Source organism: Salmo trutta, chromosome 26 (genome assembly GCF_901001165.1).
Source record: "Salmo trutta chromosome 26, fSalTru1.1, whole genome shotgun sequence".
In the NCBI taxonomy this organism is placed as follows: domain Eukaryota; kingdom Metazoa; phylum Chordata; class Actinopteri; order Salmoniformes; family Salmonidae; genus Salmo; species Salmo trutta.
In genome coordinates this window covers 18579286-18596452 of record NC_042982.1, presented here as the reverse complement: position 1 = coordinate 18596452, position 17167 = coordinate 18579286, and the positions used below count along the sequence as shown (strand labels likewise).

Sequence of the window (17167 nt, the reverse complement as noted above, 5' to 3'; positions counted from 1 at the left end):
CCGACCACAGCTGGTGCAGGAGGAGCCACCTCCTCCGGTGCCCCTTGGCACGGCCCCCCCTACCTCCATAGGGGTAGGGGCGGGGGTGCACGGGGGTTGAGCGGGAAGGACCCTCTCCGAACGCCCGCGGGCAGCCAGCAAATTGTCCAGACGTATGGACATATCTATCAGCTCGTCCAGGGACAGACCTGTGTCCCGACAGGCCAGCTCCCTGCGGACGTCCGCCCGGAGACTGCAGCGGTAGTGGTCTATGAGGGCCCTGTCGTTCCACCCCGCCCCGGCAGCCAAGGTCCTGAACTCCAGCGCGAAGTCCTGAGCACTCCTCGTCTCCTGCCTGAGGTGGAACAGCCGTTCACCCACCGCTCTTCCTTCCGGAGGGTGGTCGAACACGGCCCGAAAGCGGCGGGTGAACTCTGGGTAGTGGTCCCTCGCCGAGTCTGGACCGTTCCAGACCGCATTAGCCCACTCCAGAGCTCGGCCCGTCAGGCAGGAAACGAGGGCACTCACGCTCTCCTCCCCCGTGGGAGCAGGTCTGACGGTGGCCAGGTACAGCTCAAGCTGGAGCAAAAACCCCTGGCACCCAGCCACCGCCCCATCGTACTCCCTCGGGAGCGCCAAACGAAGCGCGCCAGAGCCAGACGTCATGGGAGTCGAAGATGGCTGTATCGGGGGAGGCGGAGGTGGAGAGAGGATACCACTTCCCTCCCATCGGTCCATCCTCTCCATCATCTGGTCCATGGCCGATCCGATGCGATGTAGGACTGTCGTGTGATAGAGCACGCGTTCCTCCATCGAGGGCAGAGGAGTGCCCGCTGCTTCCGCTGATTCCATGCCTTTAGAGTGGTGAGGGATTCTGTAACGGCGTTGGTAGTCGGGTTGTTAGGAATGAGGTGCAGGAAGCAACGAGCACAGGGAGTGTTGTTTTTTAATAACACTTTGAAAAAACAAAGTTCCCAAACACAGGGGAATAAATACAAGGTACGACAATGCCAAGCCGACACGAACAAGACAGTCGATAACAATAATTAATCCCGCACGACAAGGAGCGGGCCAGCTAAACTAAATAGCCCCTCTAATGGCTAATTGACCACAGGTGTCTAAAAATAAAAAAGGGAAAAGCAAAAGGGAATCGGTGGCAGCTAATAGGCCGGTGACGACGAACGCCGAGCGCCACCCGAGCAGGAGGGGGCGCCACCGTCGGTGGGAATCATGACAATGTCAGAGTATAAAACAAGCCATGAGGTCGAAGGAGTTGTCCGTAGATCTCCGAGACAGGATTGTGTCGAGGCACAGGTCTGGGGAAGGATACCAAAAAATGTCTGCAGCATTGAAGGTCCCCAAGAACACAGTGGCCTCAATCATTCTTAAATGGAAGAAGTTTTGAACCAAGACTCAAGACTCTTCTTAGAGTTGGCCGCCCGGGCCAAACTGAGCAATCGTGGGAGAAGGGCCTTAGTCAGGGGGGTGACCAAGAACCCGATGGTCACTCTGACAGAGCTCCAGAGTTCCCTTGTGGAGATGGGAGAATCTTCCAGAAGAACAACCATCTCTGAAGCAGTCCACCAATCAGGCCTTTATGGTAGAGTAGCTAGACGGAAGCCACTCCTCAGTAAAACGCACATGACAGCCCGCTTGGAGTTTGCCAAAAGGCACCTAAAGGACTCTCAGACCATGAGAAACAAGATTCTCTGGTCTGATGAAACCCGAGATTTAACTCTTTGGCCTCTTTGGCACTACGGTGAAGCATGGTGGTGGCAGCATCATGCTGTGGGGATGTTTTTCAGCAGCAAGGACTTGGAGACTTGTCAGGATCGAGGGAAAGATGAACGGAGCAAAGTACACAGAGATCCTTGATGAAAACCTGCTCCAGAGCGCTTAGGAGCGCAGACTCAGGCGACGGTTCACCTTCCAACAGGACAACGACCCTAAGCACACAGCCAAGACAACGCAGGAGTGGCATTGGGACAAGTCTCTGAATGTCCTTGAGTGGCCCAGCCAGAGCCCGGACTTGAACCCATCCAAATATCTCTGGGAAGACCTGAAAATAGCTGTGCAGCGACGCTCCCCATCCAACCTGACAGAGCTTGAGAGGATCTGCAGAGAAGAATGGGAGAAACTCTCCAAATGCAGGTGTGCCAAGCTTGTAGCATCATACCCAAGAAGAATCAAGGCTGTAATCGCTGCCAAAGGTGCTTCAACAAAGTAGTGAGTAAAGGGTGTGAATACTTATGTAAATGTGATATTTCAGTTTTATTTTATTTCTAAATTTGCCAAAAAATCTAAAAACCTGTTTTTTCTTTGCCATTATGGGTTATTGTGTGTAGATTGATGAGGGGGATTTTTTTTAAATCCATTTTAGAATAAGGCTGTAACGTAACAAAATGTGGAAAAAGTGAAGGGGTCTGAATACTTTCCGAATGCCCTGTAGCATGAGTCTGCTGACTGTTGATATCCAGCTATCTTGCTAAATTGATTATCATTAACTGTCAGGATATTCATAGTTGCTAATAATGTCCCTCAACAGTTAATAGATTGTTTGGAGATCTCAGTTATACGAAACATTGATTAGCTAGCTACTAATTTCGTCCTCCAGCCGGCTCTCACAATTGAGCCTGGTGATGAAGTTAGCTAGCTACAAACTTTTATTTATACATATATATTGAATTATATATTGAATATATTGATGATATAGAGTATGGTAACCACATCCCTGTCTGTCTGACCGTAGGTCCTGAGTGGTGTATTGAGGATATATGCTTACCAAATTCCAATCTCTCTGTCCACAGGTCCAGAGTGCGAGCAGAGTTCCTTCCAAAGCCAACTCCCTCTCCATGTCCTTCAACTCCGTCGAGGAGGCCAAACCAGGCTCTATGATTGGCTCTGTGAGGTCACATGATGTCTTTGAGCTCCCAGAGGCCGGTCAGGTGACCTACACGGTGGTGGGCGGGTCAGACCGAGACGGAACGTTCATGGTGGACCGTCAGACAGGTGACGTGTACCTGGCGAGGGAGCTGGATTACGAGCGCTCCGCCCGCTACACACTACAGATAGAGGTGGACGACTTCTCCATGACGTTACCCAGCAGCCACCTGGTGCAGTTGGACATCGAGGTGGAGGACAGCAACGACCATGCACCCCGCTTCCCGGAGGACCCCGTTACCATGGTGATACCTGAGAACATGGAGCCTGGGGCGTCCATCTACACCTTCCAGGCCTCGGACCAGGACGGATCAGGGCCCAACAGCCTGCTGACCTACTCCATCCTGCACCAGGTAGGGTTAGGAGGTTAGGGTTAGGAGTAGTGATGCACTGATCTTACATTTTTGGCCGATACCGATATCCAATATTTTCATTGCCAAAAAAAAACGATGCCGATAACCGATATTTAAAATTTGAGTGGCCTGTTAAGCATTCTAGTACAGTTAAATAGTTAATACACACACATGGACGCAGCTGTCTAAGGCATCTCATCTCAGTGCAAGAGGCATCACTACAGTCCCTGGTTCGAATCCAGGCTGTATCACATCCGGGAGTACCATAGGGCAGCACACAATTGGCCCAGCGTCATCCGGGTTGGCCGGGGTAGGCCGTCATTGTAAATAAGAATGTGTTCTTAACTGGCTTGCCTAGTTAAATAAAGGTGTTACACACACACACACACACACACACACACACACACACACACACACACACACACACACACACACCACACTGACCAAAAAGTTATTTTGTTGGCATTTACGTATGTCCCCATTACCAGTAAAACATAATCAAAATCTATTTCTTTCACTTACTTGCTGTGTTGTTTTGTTCATTTGTTCAGTCTCAACTAGGATTTCATCATACATGTCAAGCAGTGAAGTTTCAGCTCGGTCTGTCCGTGGCCTCTCTTCCTCGGTGCACACTGTCACTGTGTCCGTTTCCATCTTGTCCAGCTGTATGTAACAATTCACATAAACCCTGTTTCTTGTCTGCATCGAAGTAGCGGTTCTTGTACCTAGCATCGAGCATGGTGGCGACACAGTAGAGAGAGAATGCCACCGAATCGCTTGTTCACAGCCTGTGTCGCTAGTTTTGTTGAGCAGGCGTTTCAGTGCCATGACAGAGGGTATCACATCTGCTGCAGGCGCAGTTGATGAGTTTTTTGTTTGATGAGTCACTTGTTCGATTGGAGCTAGCTAGTGTGTTCATGTTTCCAAGTTTCAAACATGTTCTCAAATGCCATTGAAATGGCAGCAGTGGTATGACAACCAGCACATTCATGAGCATGAAATATGACTTTCCTCAGTACAAAATCCTCGACGACCCACTGTGCTGTCAGACTCAGCATGCTCATGGGGCTGACATCGCTGGTCCAAATGTCAGTCGTGAATCTAATAGTAGTGACACCCATAGCAAGTAGCTTATGGATGTGCGTTTCAAAAATACTGTGCAACTCCGGTAGGGCAACATCTGAAAAATAGCGCACTTGGTAACGTTAGTATGTACCGCTGCTCGACCAGTCAGCGAAAGCCAACATCACCCACGACAGAGAATTGTTGATTGTCAAGGTCAATGAATTCCATTATCTTGGTGTTAATGGATTTCGCCTTTGAGTTTTTCACTGACATTTTCTTACTCTTTGAAATGACTACTCGACTTGTTGACTGCTCGATCCACACAGCAGACATTGTGGGCTAGGTTATGAATGCTATGTTGCACGTGTAGCGCAAAATTTAATGTGGCGTCATTACGTCATGTACCTACATTATATAGGTATGCACGTCAGCTTTGACAGCGGTTTTGCACATCGGCATTAAACTAGACATCGGGCCGATGTTGATATTGGCATTTTTAGTTAATATCGTCTGATTCCGATATCTTCACCGATATATTGTGCATCCCTAGTTAGGGGGTTAGGGTTAGGAGGTTAGGGTTAGGGTTAAGACCCACAGGTTAGAGAAGCAAATCAGTAACAGGAACGTTGCTGTTTCAAATTCCAGACCAGTCGTGAAAGTTGGAGATGAATTCACTGGCAAATAGACCATCACCTGCCATTGTGCCCTTGAGCAAGGCACCTAACCCCATAAACTAGCGGTTTAGGGAGTAGAGCAGAAGAATGATTTATCTCTGCAAATGGATTAATAAAGTTATGTTCTCTTCTCCTCTGTTTCAGTACCCTGGACTAATAAAGTTACATTATATTCTAGTCTGTTCCAGTACCTTGGACTAAAAACATTCTATTTAATTCTACTATGTTCCAGTACCCTGACCTCACTGACCTCCTGGCCCTTGACCCTTCCACTGGCGTCCTGACCCTGGCGCAGGAACTGGACCATGAGGTCACTTCCTCCCTTATCCTGGTCGTCCAGGCAACAGACTCCGCCCTGAACGCCAGCCAACGGCGCTGGGGCTCGGTGACGGTGAGGGTGTTTGTGACAGATGAGAATGACAATGCTCCAGTGTTCAGCTCGCCATCTGCGGTTAGCGTCATGGAGGACCAGGCTGTGGGCTTCGTGGTTCTCTACGTTGTGGCGCGAGATGCCGACCAGGGGGAGAACGGACGGGTCAGCTACTTCATCGAGACTGGCAACGCTGGAGGGACGTTCAGCCTCAACCCTAATACTGGTGGGTCATTTAAACAACTCCTAGTATAATGAAAGTGGTTTGGAAGCTCAAAGAAAAGGTAACCTAGTCTGAGACCTGAAGAGATTTGTTAGCTCCCCAATCTAATGCCTAAGTTTTAGCTCAGCTGGATATCACAGCCTTGTGGCACACAGACAACCGGGTTAAAACCTGGTCGGTAACACTGGCATGCATTATTGTTTTCTCACCAGAACAATCATGTAGTTACCAGCTGTGCTGTGAACACATGGTGTGATGTCAGAAGGCCATTGGTACCACATTCCCAGCTTCCATGTGGTTGGGTCTGTGAGAGAGTCTCATAAGTTTCAACCTATAATCAGGCCCCAGCAAATTTAAAACAGTATAAACAGGGACGTGTGAAGAGATGTCGTGTGAGAGACGAATCAGAGTTAACGAAGCTACCCCGGTACATTGGGTAGGCCTGTCTACCTGAGCACTAAGCTCTACCACCACCAACACTGCTGTAACAAATAACACCGCTGTAAGTAACCATCCAGCTATCTGGCCTCAGTTTAACAACTTTTTCCACAGCAGAAGGCCGCAGCAAGGAGAGGCTGGCAGTAAACACACACTGCTAGACACGCAACGGGCAGGGCTGCCGTGCTGTGCTGAGATTACACACACACACACACCAGGCCTGCCGTGCAGTGCTGAGATTAGGGCTTCCCTCTCCTTCTCATTACCTGGCCCTGGGAGCAGAGGACGAGAGAGGGCACAGCACTGACTCATTTCAGATTCATGCTTTAATGAGCCGCAACCGTCAAAGAGAGAGTGAGGCGGGAGGAGAAGGAAGGAGGAGGGGGGTGTTGGTTCTGTTTTAAGTTGTTGGGTTTGTTGTTTTCTCTCTGGATCTCCGTACGCTCTGAGATAACTAGCCCCTGAGCCTTTAGTATGGTCAGAGTTAGTGGCTGGAATAGTTTCAGCCGCTGTGACTCCTCAGTGATCCCATCCTAAGCCTGGTCACTAACAGCACATGGGTAGGAGGAGGGGAGAAAAAGAGAGAGAGAAACATGGAAAACCTATTTTGGATGTTTCCAATTCCAGTCTGTTTGGCTTACGTATATGCATGGTTGTATTATAGTAGAGCAGTCACAGTTCTAAAGACTGGGGTGAACTAAGGTAAAGGGGCGGCAGGGTAGCCTAGTGGTTAGAGCGTTGGACTAGTAACCGAAAGGTTGCAAGTTCAAATCCCCGAGCTGACAAGGTACCAATCTGTCGTTCTGCCCCTGAGCAAGGCAGTTAGCCCACTGTTCCTAGGCCGTCATTGAAAATAAGAATTTGTTCTTAACTGACTTGCCTAGTTAAATAAAGGTAAAATAACTAAAAGATGTTTTCTTGCTCTCACATGTTTTTTCTCATATTAGACACTATTAGTTTCTTCTATTAATCAAATGAGTCTAGGGAATAGCGTCGTCTTACACAAGTTGATGAAAAAGAACAATGAAAAACTTTCAGGGGCGGATTCTCAGACCTAGATCAAGCCATCTATAAGGACAAAAAGATCATCCCATACAGAACACTCAACACACGTAGTTGGATGTAATATTTCCATTGAGCCCAGAGGAGGGGGAGTTAGGAGACACCCATCCTCCACCCAGAAGGATCCAAGCTTACCATGATCTGTAGTAGGCTTCTCCTACACAGCTCCCTGTTGTGCTGGTGTATTGAGAACATAACCAAAACAGAATGTATAGAGATGGGACCATTTCTCCTGTCATCATAGACCCTGGCCTGGGCTGGTTGGCAGGACAGGACAGGAGCAGACCAGGTGGCCAGAGGATTAACTCATGATATTAACTGTCATTATACTGTCTAACTACATTTACGTTTACATTTACGTCATTTAGCAGACGCTCTTATCCAGAGTGACTTACAAATTGGTGCATTCACCTTATGATATCCAGTGGAACAACCACTTTACAATATTACATCTATATATTTTTTTTTTGGGGGGGGGGGTTAGAAGGATTACTTTATCCTATCCCAGGTATTCCTTAAAGAGGTGGGGTTTCAGGTGTCTCCGGAAGGTGGTGATTGACTCCGCTGTCCTGGTGTCGTGAGGGAGCTTGTTCCACCATTGGGGTGCCAGGGCAGCGAACAGTTTTGACTGGGCTGAGCGGGAACTGTGCTTCCGCAGAGGTAGGGGGGCCAGCAGGCCAGAGGTGGATGAACGCAGTGCCTTGTTTGGGTGTAGGGACTGATCAGAGCCCGAAGGTACGGAGGTGCCGTTCCCCTCACAGCTCTGTAGGCAAGCACCATGGTCTTGTAGCAGATGCAAGCTTCAACTGGAAGCCAGTGGAGTGTGCGGAGGAGTGGGGTGACGTGAGAGAACTTGGGAAGGTTGAACACCAGACGGGCTGCGGCGTTCTGGATGAGTTGTAGGGGTTTAATGGCACAGGCAGGGAGCCCCGCCAACAGCGAGTTGCAGTAATCCAGACGGGAGATGACAAGTGCCTGGATTAGGACCTGCGCCGCTTCCTGTGTAAGGCAGGGTCGTACTCTGCGAATGTTGTAGAGCATGAACCTACAGGATCGGGTCACCGCCTTGATGTTAGCGGAGAACGACAGGGTGTTGTCCAGGGTCACGCCAAGGCTCTTAGCACTCTGGGAGGAGGACACAATGGAGTTGTCAACCGTGATGGCGAGATCATGGAAAGGGCAGTCCTTCCCCGGGAGGAAGAGCAGCTCCGTCTTGCCGAGGTTCAGCTTGAGGTGGTGATCCGTGATCCACACTGATATGTCTGCTAGACATGCAGAGATGCGATTCGCCACCTGGTTATCAGAAGGGGGAAAGGAGAAGATTAATTGTGTGTCATCTGCGTAGCAATGATAGGAGAGACCATGTGAGGATATGACAGAGCCAAGTGACTTGGTGTATAGCGAGAATAGGAGAGGGCCTAGAACTGAGCCCTGGGGGACACCAGTGGTGAGAGCACGTGGTGCGGAAGCGGATTCTCGCCACGCCACCTGGTAGGAGTGACCTGTCAGGTAGGACGCAATCCAAGAGTGAGCCGCGCCGGAGATGCCCAACTCGGAGAGGGTGGAGAGGAGGATCTGATGGTTCACAGTATCAAAGGCAGCAGATAGGTCTAGAAGGATGAGAGCAGAGGAGAGAGAGTTAGCTAACTACCTGCATAGCTGGATCCAGTTCAAGATGGGCACCACACACACACGCATATCTGCACGCACGCACACACACACACACACACATATATAGACACATATATATATATACACACACACACACACATATATACTGAAACCATATTAAGATGGCCGCCCTCTCTCTGTGACACACCTGATAGATCTTGACAGCTTCCTGTTTTTATCCCCTTGGCCGACCATGGGGTTCCTTGGTTCCTGATTGGTGGGCGAGGAGTGGAGCCGGGGTCAACGTGTCTCACACACCACAGGAAAGCCCAGAAGACCAAACAGCAAATAGTGTGTGCGTGTAGGTGTTATCAAAGTCTCAAAAGAGGGACTGAGTCACACACACATGCAGTTGTAATCGCTCCTTTAATGGTTCCCAGCAGTCTGAGGTAGATTTTTTTGTTGGTGTTTTGTTTCTGCCTAGGCTTTCATGGGAATAGATCCACACACACACATATGACAGGGTGGACTGGGTGGACTGGGTGGACAGGGTGGGTGGGTGTGTGTAAGTAAGTAAAGCTCTTGGCAAGGAGCAACGCTTGGCCTCCGACGGGGAGGGAGGAATGACTGATGAAAGATGAAGCTAGCAGAGAAGTGAAGCTAGCTGTGAAAGCTGAAGCTAGCGGAGTTGTGAAGCTGGCAGTGAAATTTTAAGCTCGCAGTGAAAGTTGAAGCTAGCGGAGTGTTGAAGCTAGCAGTAAATGTTGAAGCTAGCAGAGAAGTGAAGCTAGCAGTAGAAGTTGAAGCTAGCAGAGTTGTGCTGGACAGAGAGCATGGGGACCTTTTAAAGGGTGTGACTGCACACTAGGTAGGGAGAGGGACTGGCTGAAAATGTGTCCCAAATAGCACCTTGTATCCCAGCTAAGTTCACTACTTTTGACCAGGGCCTATAAGGCCCTCTCCACTCCCTAGGCTCTCTCTTCATCCTGGAATCTGTATCATCTCCTCTCCTCCACCCCAAGCTCCCTCTCTAACCCCTCTCCTCCACCCCAGGCTCCCTCTCTAACCCCTCTCCTCCACCCCAAGCTCCCTCTCTAACCCCTCTCCTCCACCCCAGGCTCCCTCTCTAACCCCTCTCCTCCACCCCCAGGCTCCCTCTCTAACCCCTCTCCTCCACCCCAGGCTCCCTCTCTAACTCCTCTCCTCCACCCCAGGCTCCCTCTCTAACCCCACTCCTCTCCTCCACCCCAGGCTCCCTCTCTAACCCCTCGACTCTCCCCCACCCCAGGCTCCCTCTCTAACCCCACTCCTCTCCTCCACCCCAGGCTCCCTCTCTAACCCCTCGACTCTCCCCCACCCCAGGCTACCTCTCTAACTCCTCTCCTCCACCCCAGGTTCCCTCTCTAACCCCTCTCCTCTCCTCCTCACCATTCCCTCTCTAACCCCTCTCCTCCACCCCAGGCTCCCTCTCTAACCCCACTCCTCTCCTCCTCCCCATTCCCTCTCTAACCCCTCTCCTCCCTCCTCCTCACCATTCCCTCTCTAACCCCTCTCCTCCACCCCAGGCTCCCTCTCTAACCCCACTCCTCTCCTCCACCCCAGGTTCCCTCTCTAGCCCCTCTCCTCTCCTCCAGGTTCCCTCTCTAACCCCTCTCCTCCCTCCTCCTCACCATTCCCTCTCTAACCCCTCTCCTCCCTCCTCCTCACCATTCCCTCTCTAACCCCTCTCCTCCACCCCAGGCTCCCTCTCTAACCCCACTCCTCTCCTCCTCACCATTCCCTCTCTAGCCCCTCTCCTCTCCTCCAGGTTCCCTCTCTAACCCCTCTCCTCTCCTCCTCACCATTCCCTCTCTAACCCCTCTCCTCCCTCCTCCTCACCATTCCCTCTCTAACCCCTCTCCTCCCTCCTCCTCACCATTCCCTCTCTAACCCCTCTCCTCCCTCCTCCACCCCCAGGCTCCCTCTAACCCCTCTCCTCTCCTCCAGGTTCCCTCTCTATCCTGAAGCCCATTGACCGGGAGGAGCAGGTCCTGTTGAACCTGACCATTGTAGCCCAGGACCACGGGGTACCAGCGCTCTCATCCAGCCAGCTGCTGTCTGTCCAGGTCATCGATGTGAACGACCAGGTGCCCTGGTTCCAGGAGAACCAGTACCAAGCCCAGATTACAGAGAACCAGCCTGCAGGAACCACTGTTCTGGTGGTGTCGGCCTCCGACATGGACCAAGGTGAGAGTGGCTTGAGCTCAGTGGGCTAACACAGGAGATCCTGTCGTTACATACATAGTATACAGCACTGACAAGCACATGACTGCATTACCTTCATCATATACAATATGTTACGGTGGCTTTCTTTATGACATAGTAATATACAAAGTACACATGATGACACGCAGTTCTTCTACATATTTGCTGTACTGTTTCTTTAAAAAAATAGAACTCAGTGTCAGCCAGCAGAGCCTCTTGTTCTAAGTGTTGATCCTCCATGTGTTCAACGTTCAACGAATGTTTACATCATCAGCACCGTCAGTAACAGTTGCTTTTAATTGAAGACCGTGTTGGGGGACGGTGAGTGTGTGTGTCTGTCTGTGTGTGTGTGTGTGTGTGTGTGTGTGTGTGTATGCGTGTGTGTGTGTGTGTGTGTATGCGTGTGTGTGTGCGTGTGTGTGTGTGTGTGTGTGTGTGTGTGTGTATGCGTGTGTGTGTGTGTGTGTGTGTGTGTGTGTGTGTATGCGTGTGTGTGTGTGTGTGTGTGTGTGTGTGTGTGTGTGTGTGTGTGTGTGTGTATGCGTGTGTGTGTGTGTGTGTGTGTGTGTGTATGCGTGTGTGTGTGTGTGTGTGTGTGTGTATGCGTGTGTGTGTGTGTGTGTGTGTGTGTGTGTGTGTGTGTGTGTGTGTGTGTATGCGTGTTCACATTCCCCTGGAGTTAGTCAAGAGCACATAAACCAGAAGGATTATAAAGTTTCTCTCCAGGGTGATTAGTGGGGTAAGGTGATGGTGCCAGAGTCTTTCTCTGTTAGCACGCTATCACACACACAACACAACACAACACAACACACACACACACAATCTCCCAGCCTCCGCCCGCCCCGTGCAGCCCAGCCACCCGCTTACACAGCAAAACCAACTATAAACAAATAAAAACAGGAATGATGCTGTGTTTGCTCTTTTAGGTGAGAAAAATACGTTTCGTTTTTTTCGCAAACACTTATTTGCAAATGTTTTCAGAGCCCTGGGTAGAGAGGGTTCAAAGTATAACATGACTGAATGGATTAGGACTCTGAAAAGTGTTCATTTGACTTGCACAGCCGGCTCCAATCCGTCTCCCTACCACATCCCCTTGGCCCTAACACTTTGATGTTTGCAAACTGTATCTGTAAGATGGAAGCTCCACCACTACTATGGTGTTAATACCTATTCAGACCCTTCAGATTTTCAGAACATTGAAGGGTAAGGGCCAAGGGGATGGTGTGGGCTGCTGACAGATAGTATTAGGGTTAGACTTCATATACTCCTTCTCTCTCTTTTTCTCTCTCTCTCTCTCTCCAGGTACCAACGGCCAGGTGACATATGGAGGCATCTCTGACGAGGGTTTTAGCATCCACTCAGCTACAGGTGTTGTAACCACCACTAAAGCCCTGGACAGAGAGGCACAGGAACAATACACACTGACAGGTAACTGGCTCTGACCATAACATCTAACCCTGACCCTTAACCCCTCAGCCTAACTCCTGGCCCTAACCCTAACACTGATCCTTAATCCTAACCACTAAAGCCCTGGACAGAGAGGCACAGGAACAATACACACTGACAGGTAACTGGCTCTGACCATAACATCTAACCCTGATCCTTAACCTGTAACCCCTCAGCCTAACTCCTGGCCCTAACCCTAACCCTGATCCTTAATCCTAATCCTAACCACGAAAGCCCTGGACAGAGAGGCACAGGAACAATACACACTGACAGGTAACTGGCTCTGACCATAACATCTAACCCTGATCCTTAAACCGTAACCCCTCAGCCTAACTCCTGGCCCTAACCCTAACCCTGATCCTTAATCCTAACCATTAAAGGCCTGGACAGAGAGGTCTAAAAACTGTACACTCTGACAGGTAACTGTCCCTTTATATGAGTAACCCACACTCTTAGAAAAATGGGTTCCAAAAGGGTTCTTCGGCTGTCCCCATAGGAGAACCATTTTTGGTTCCAGGCAGAACCCTTTTTGGTTCCAGGTAGAACCCTCTGTAGAAGGGTTCTACATGGAACCAAAAAGGGTACTTCCTGGAACCAAAAATAGTTATTCAAAGCCCTGCCACACTGCTTTACAATAGAGGTATGATAGCCCTACCACACTGCTTTACAATAGAGGTACGATAGCCATGACACACTGCTTTACAATAGAGGTACGATAGCCCTACCACACTGCTTTACAATAGAGGTACGATAGCCCTGCCACACTGCTTTACAACAGAGGTACGATAGCCCTGCCACACTGCTTTACGATAGAGGTATGATAGCCCTACCACACTGCTTTACAATAGAGGTACGATAGCCCTGCCACACTGCTTTACGATAGAGGTACGATAGCCCTACCACACTGCTTTACAATAGAGGTACGATAGCCCTGCCACACTGCTTTACAATAGAGGTACGATAGCCCTGCCACACTGCTTTAAAATAGAGGTACGATAGCCCTGACACACTGCTTTACAATAGAGGTACGATAGCCCTGACACACTGCTTTACAATAGAGGTACGATAGCCCTGCCACACTGCTTTACAATAGAGGTACGATAGCCCTGACACACTGCTTTACAATAGAGGTACGATAGCCCTGCCACACTGCTTTACAATAGAGGTACGATAGCCCTGCCACACTGCTTTACAATAGAGGTATGATAGCCCTACCACACTGCTTTACAATAGAGGTACGATAGCCCTGCCACACTGCTTTACAATAGCGGTACGATACCCCTGCCACACTGCTTTACAATAGAGGTACGATAGCCCTGCCACACTGCTTTACAATAGAGGTACGATAGCCCTGCCACACTGCTTTACAATAGAGGTACGATAGCCCTGACACACTGCTTTACAATAGAGGTACGATAGCCCTGCCACACTGCTTTACAATAGAGGTACGATAGCCCTGACACACTGCTTTACAACAGAGGTACGATAGCCCTGACACACTGCTTTACAATAGAGGTACGATAGCCCTGCCACACTGCTTTACAACAGAGGTACGATAGCCCTGCCACACTGCTTTACAACAGAGGTACGATAGCCCTGCCACACTGCTTTAAAATAGAGGTACGATAGCCCTGACACACAGCTTTACAATAGAGGTACGATAGCCCTGACACACTGCTTTACAACAGAGGTACGATAGCCCTGCCACACTGCTTTACAATAGAGGTACGATAGCCCTGCCACACTGCTTTACAATAGAGGTACGATAGCCCTACCAAATCAAATCAAATCAAAAAATCTAATGTATTTATATAGCCCTTCGTACATCAGCTGAAATCTCAAAGTGCTGTACAGAAACCCAACCTAAAACCCCAAACAGCAAGCAATGCATGTGAAAGAAGCACGGTGGCTAGGAAAAACTCCCTAGGAAAAACTCCCTAGAAAGGCCAAAAACCTAGGAAGAAACCTAGAGAGGAACCAGGCTATGAGGGGTGGCCAGTCCTCTTCTGGCTGTGCCGGGTGGATATTATATCAGAACATGGTCAAGATGTTAAAATGTTCATAAATGACCAGCATGGTCAAATAATAATAATCATAGTAGTTGTCGAGGGTGCAACAAGCACGTCCGGTGAACAGGTCAGGGTTCCGTAGCCGCAGGCAGAACAGTTGAAACTGGAGCAGCAGCATGGCCAGGTGGACTGGGGACAGCAAGGAGTCATCATGCCAAGTAGTCCTGAGGCATGGTCCTAGGGCTCAGGTCCTCCGAGAGAAAGAAAGAAAGAGAGAAAGAGAGAATTAGAGAGAGCATATTTAAATTCACACAGGACACCGGATAAGACAAGAGAAATACTCCAGATGTAACAGACTGACCCTAGCCCCCCAACACATAAACTACTGCAGCATAAATACCACACTGCTTTACAATAGAGGTACGGTAGCCCTGACACACTGCTTTACAATAGAGGTACGGTAGCCCTGCCACACTGCTTTACAATAGAGGTACGATAGCCCTACCACACTGCTTTACAATAGAGGTACGATAGCCCTACCACACTGCTTTACAATAGAGGTACGATAGCCCTGCCACACTGCTTTACAATAGAGGTACGATAGCCCTGACACACTGCTTTACGATAGAGGTACGATAGCCCTACCACATTGCTTTACAATAGAGGTACGATAGCCCTGCCACACTGCTTTACAATAGAGGTACGATAGCCCTGACACTGCTTTACAATAGAGGTACGATAGCCCTGACACTGCTTTACAATAGAGGTACGATAGCCCTGACACACTGCTTTACAATAGAGGTACGATAGCCCTACCACACTGCTTTACGATAGAGGTACGATAGCCCTACCACATTGCTTTACAATAGAGGTACGATAGCCCTGCCACACTGCTTTACAATAGAGGTACGATAGCCCTACCACATTGCTTTACAATAGAGGTACGATAGCCCTGACACACTGCTTTACAATAGAGGTACGATAGCCCTGACACTGCTTTACAATAGAGGTACGATAGCCCTGACACACTGCTTTACAATAGAGGTACGATAGCCCTGCCACACTGCTTTACAATAGAGGTACGATAGCCCTGCCACACTGCTTTACAATAGAGATAAATGAACAAGCCAACATTCCAAACTGGCCATGTTTTTCTAATTCTGTTTTTATGGGATACATGAGTGATGCAATGGTAATGTTGGTGTTATTTTCTCTCCAGCTCTCTCTGGAGAAACACAATATGATTTAGTTAATAAAAACATAAACTCTTTTAGACTGCTGAAGCCTTGTTTAATTCCTAATCTTCCCTTTTGTCCAGTGTATGCCCGAGACGGTGGCGTGCCTCCTAACTTTGCCCGGGCGTCAGTGAAGATCCAGGTGTTGGATGAGAATGACAACGCCCCAGCGTTCAGTAGACTGTACTACAGTCTGGAGGTGCCTGAGAACATGGAGCCTGTTGAGCTTTTCACCCTCAGAGCTATTGACCTGGACACTGGGGACAGCGGAGAGATGACCTACAAGATCACAAGTAAGAGCCAACTACTTGTAGATCACAGGAGTTCAATTTAATTAATAATTGACTGATTGATTGATCCTTTCGCCCCTCCTCCTCTCTTCCTCTTTCCCCCTCTGTTTCTCCCTCTGTCTTCTAGCGGGCGACCCCTCAGGTGACTTCCATGTGGACAGGAAGTCAGGTGTTCTCTCCACCTTCAGACCACTGGACAGGGAACGTAGGGCCAGGTACAGTCTGACAGTGACAGCCCTTGACGGGGGCTCTCCAGCCCTGAGCAGCACAGCCACAGTAGAGGTCACTCTCCTGGACGTCAACGACCACAGCCCCCAGTTCACCAGCCCCAGCTACACCGCTGACCTCCCTGAGGATGTTTCTATTGGCTCCCTGGTGCTGGAGGTCTCTGCTACTGACCTGGACCAAGGGTCTAACAGCCAGGTACACAGACTGAAGTCATAGGTTGCGTCCCAAATTACACCCTAGTCCCTACATAGTGTACCACTTTTGACTAGAGACCTATGCCTCCTGAGCCCCCTGAACGTTTGCCAAATGTAGCATAACACTTTTGCCACCCCTTATGACATTTTGCTAACAAATGGAAGCCATCTATCTAGACCTTCAAAGGGTTAATAAAGTTTATGGCTTAACTTTCATTAAGCCATAAAAGTTATTTTACTTTTTGTAATCTAATCTACTATAATCTGTTCTAATCCCAGGTGCTGTACTTCCTGTCGCGCGGCTCCCAGGGCATGTTCATCATTGACCAGCACACGGGGCAGGTCATCACCGCTGCTCCGCTCGACCGGGAACGAACCACGTCGTACACTTTCGATGTCTGCGCCATAGACTCGTCCCACGCCAGTCCTCGCAACTCCACCGCCACGGTCACCGTGTATGTACAGGACGTGAATGACAACGCTCCATTCTTCATCCAGGACCCCCTGGTCCTCAACATCTCAGCCACCAGGTAGGTAGCCTAGAGGTTAGCGATGCAGGACAATGGCAGGAAGTTTGCTGATTCAAATCCCATGTCCGACAGGGAAGAATCTGGGTTGGACTGGGCTGGCATCTGGAAGGTTTATCTGTACAGTTTTGTCTTTCACATGTCTTCTTTGTTACAATTTAAATAAAACATTTATTAAAAGGGTTTTTGGCATGCCATCACCTACTGTTGTGTGTCTTAGATGCCATCACCTACTGTTGTGTGTCTTAGATGCCATCACCTACTGTTGTGTGTCTTAGA

General features: G+C 49.4%; 1 protein-coding gene across 1 annotated transcript in view; it reads left to right on the top strand.

The window, feature by feature from the left end:
* Positions 1-17167, top strand: part of LOC115163320 (protocadherin-16) — a 200011-nt gene that overhangs the window by 170119 nt on the left and 12725 nt on the right. Inside the window, exons 12-18 of the mRNA XM_029715105.1 lie at positions 2787-3272; positions 5244-5607; positions 10702-10941; positions 12262-12387; positions 15733-15942; positions 16067-16362; positions 16641-16891. Coding sequence (XP_029570965.1) covers positions 2787-3272; positions 5244-5607; positions 10702-10941; positions 12262-12387; positions 15733-15942; positions 16067-16362; positions 16641-16891 — 1973 coding nt within the window. The remainder of the gene's footprint in view (positions 1-2786; positions 3273-5243; positions 5608-10701; positions 10942-12261; positions 12388-15732; positions 15943-16066; positions 16363-16640; positions 16892-17167) is intronic.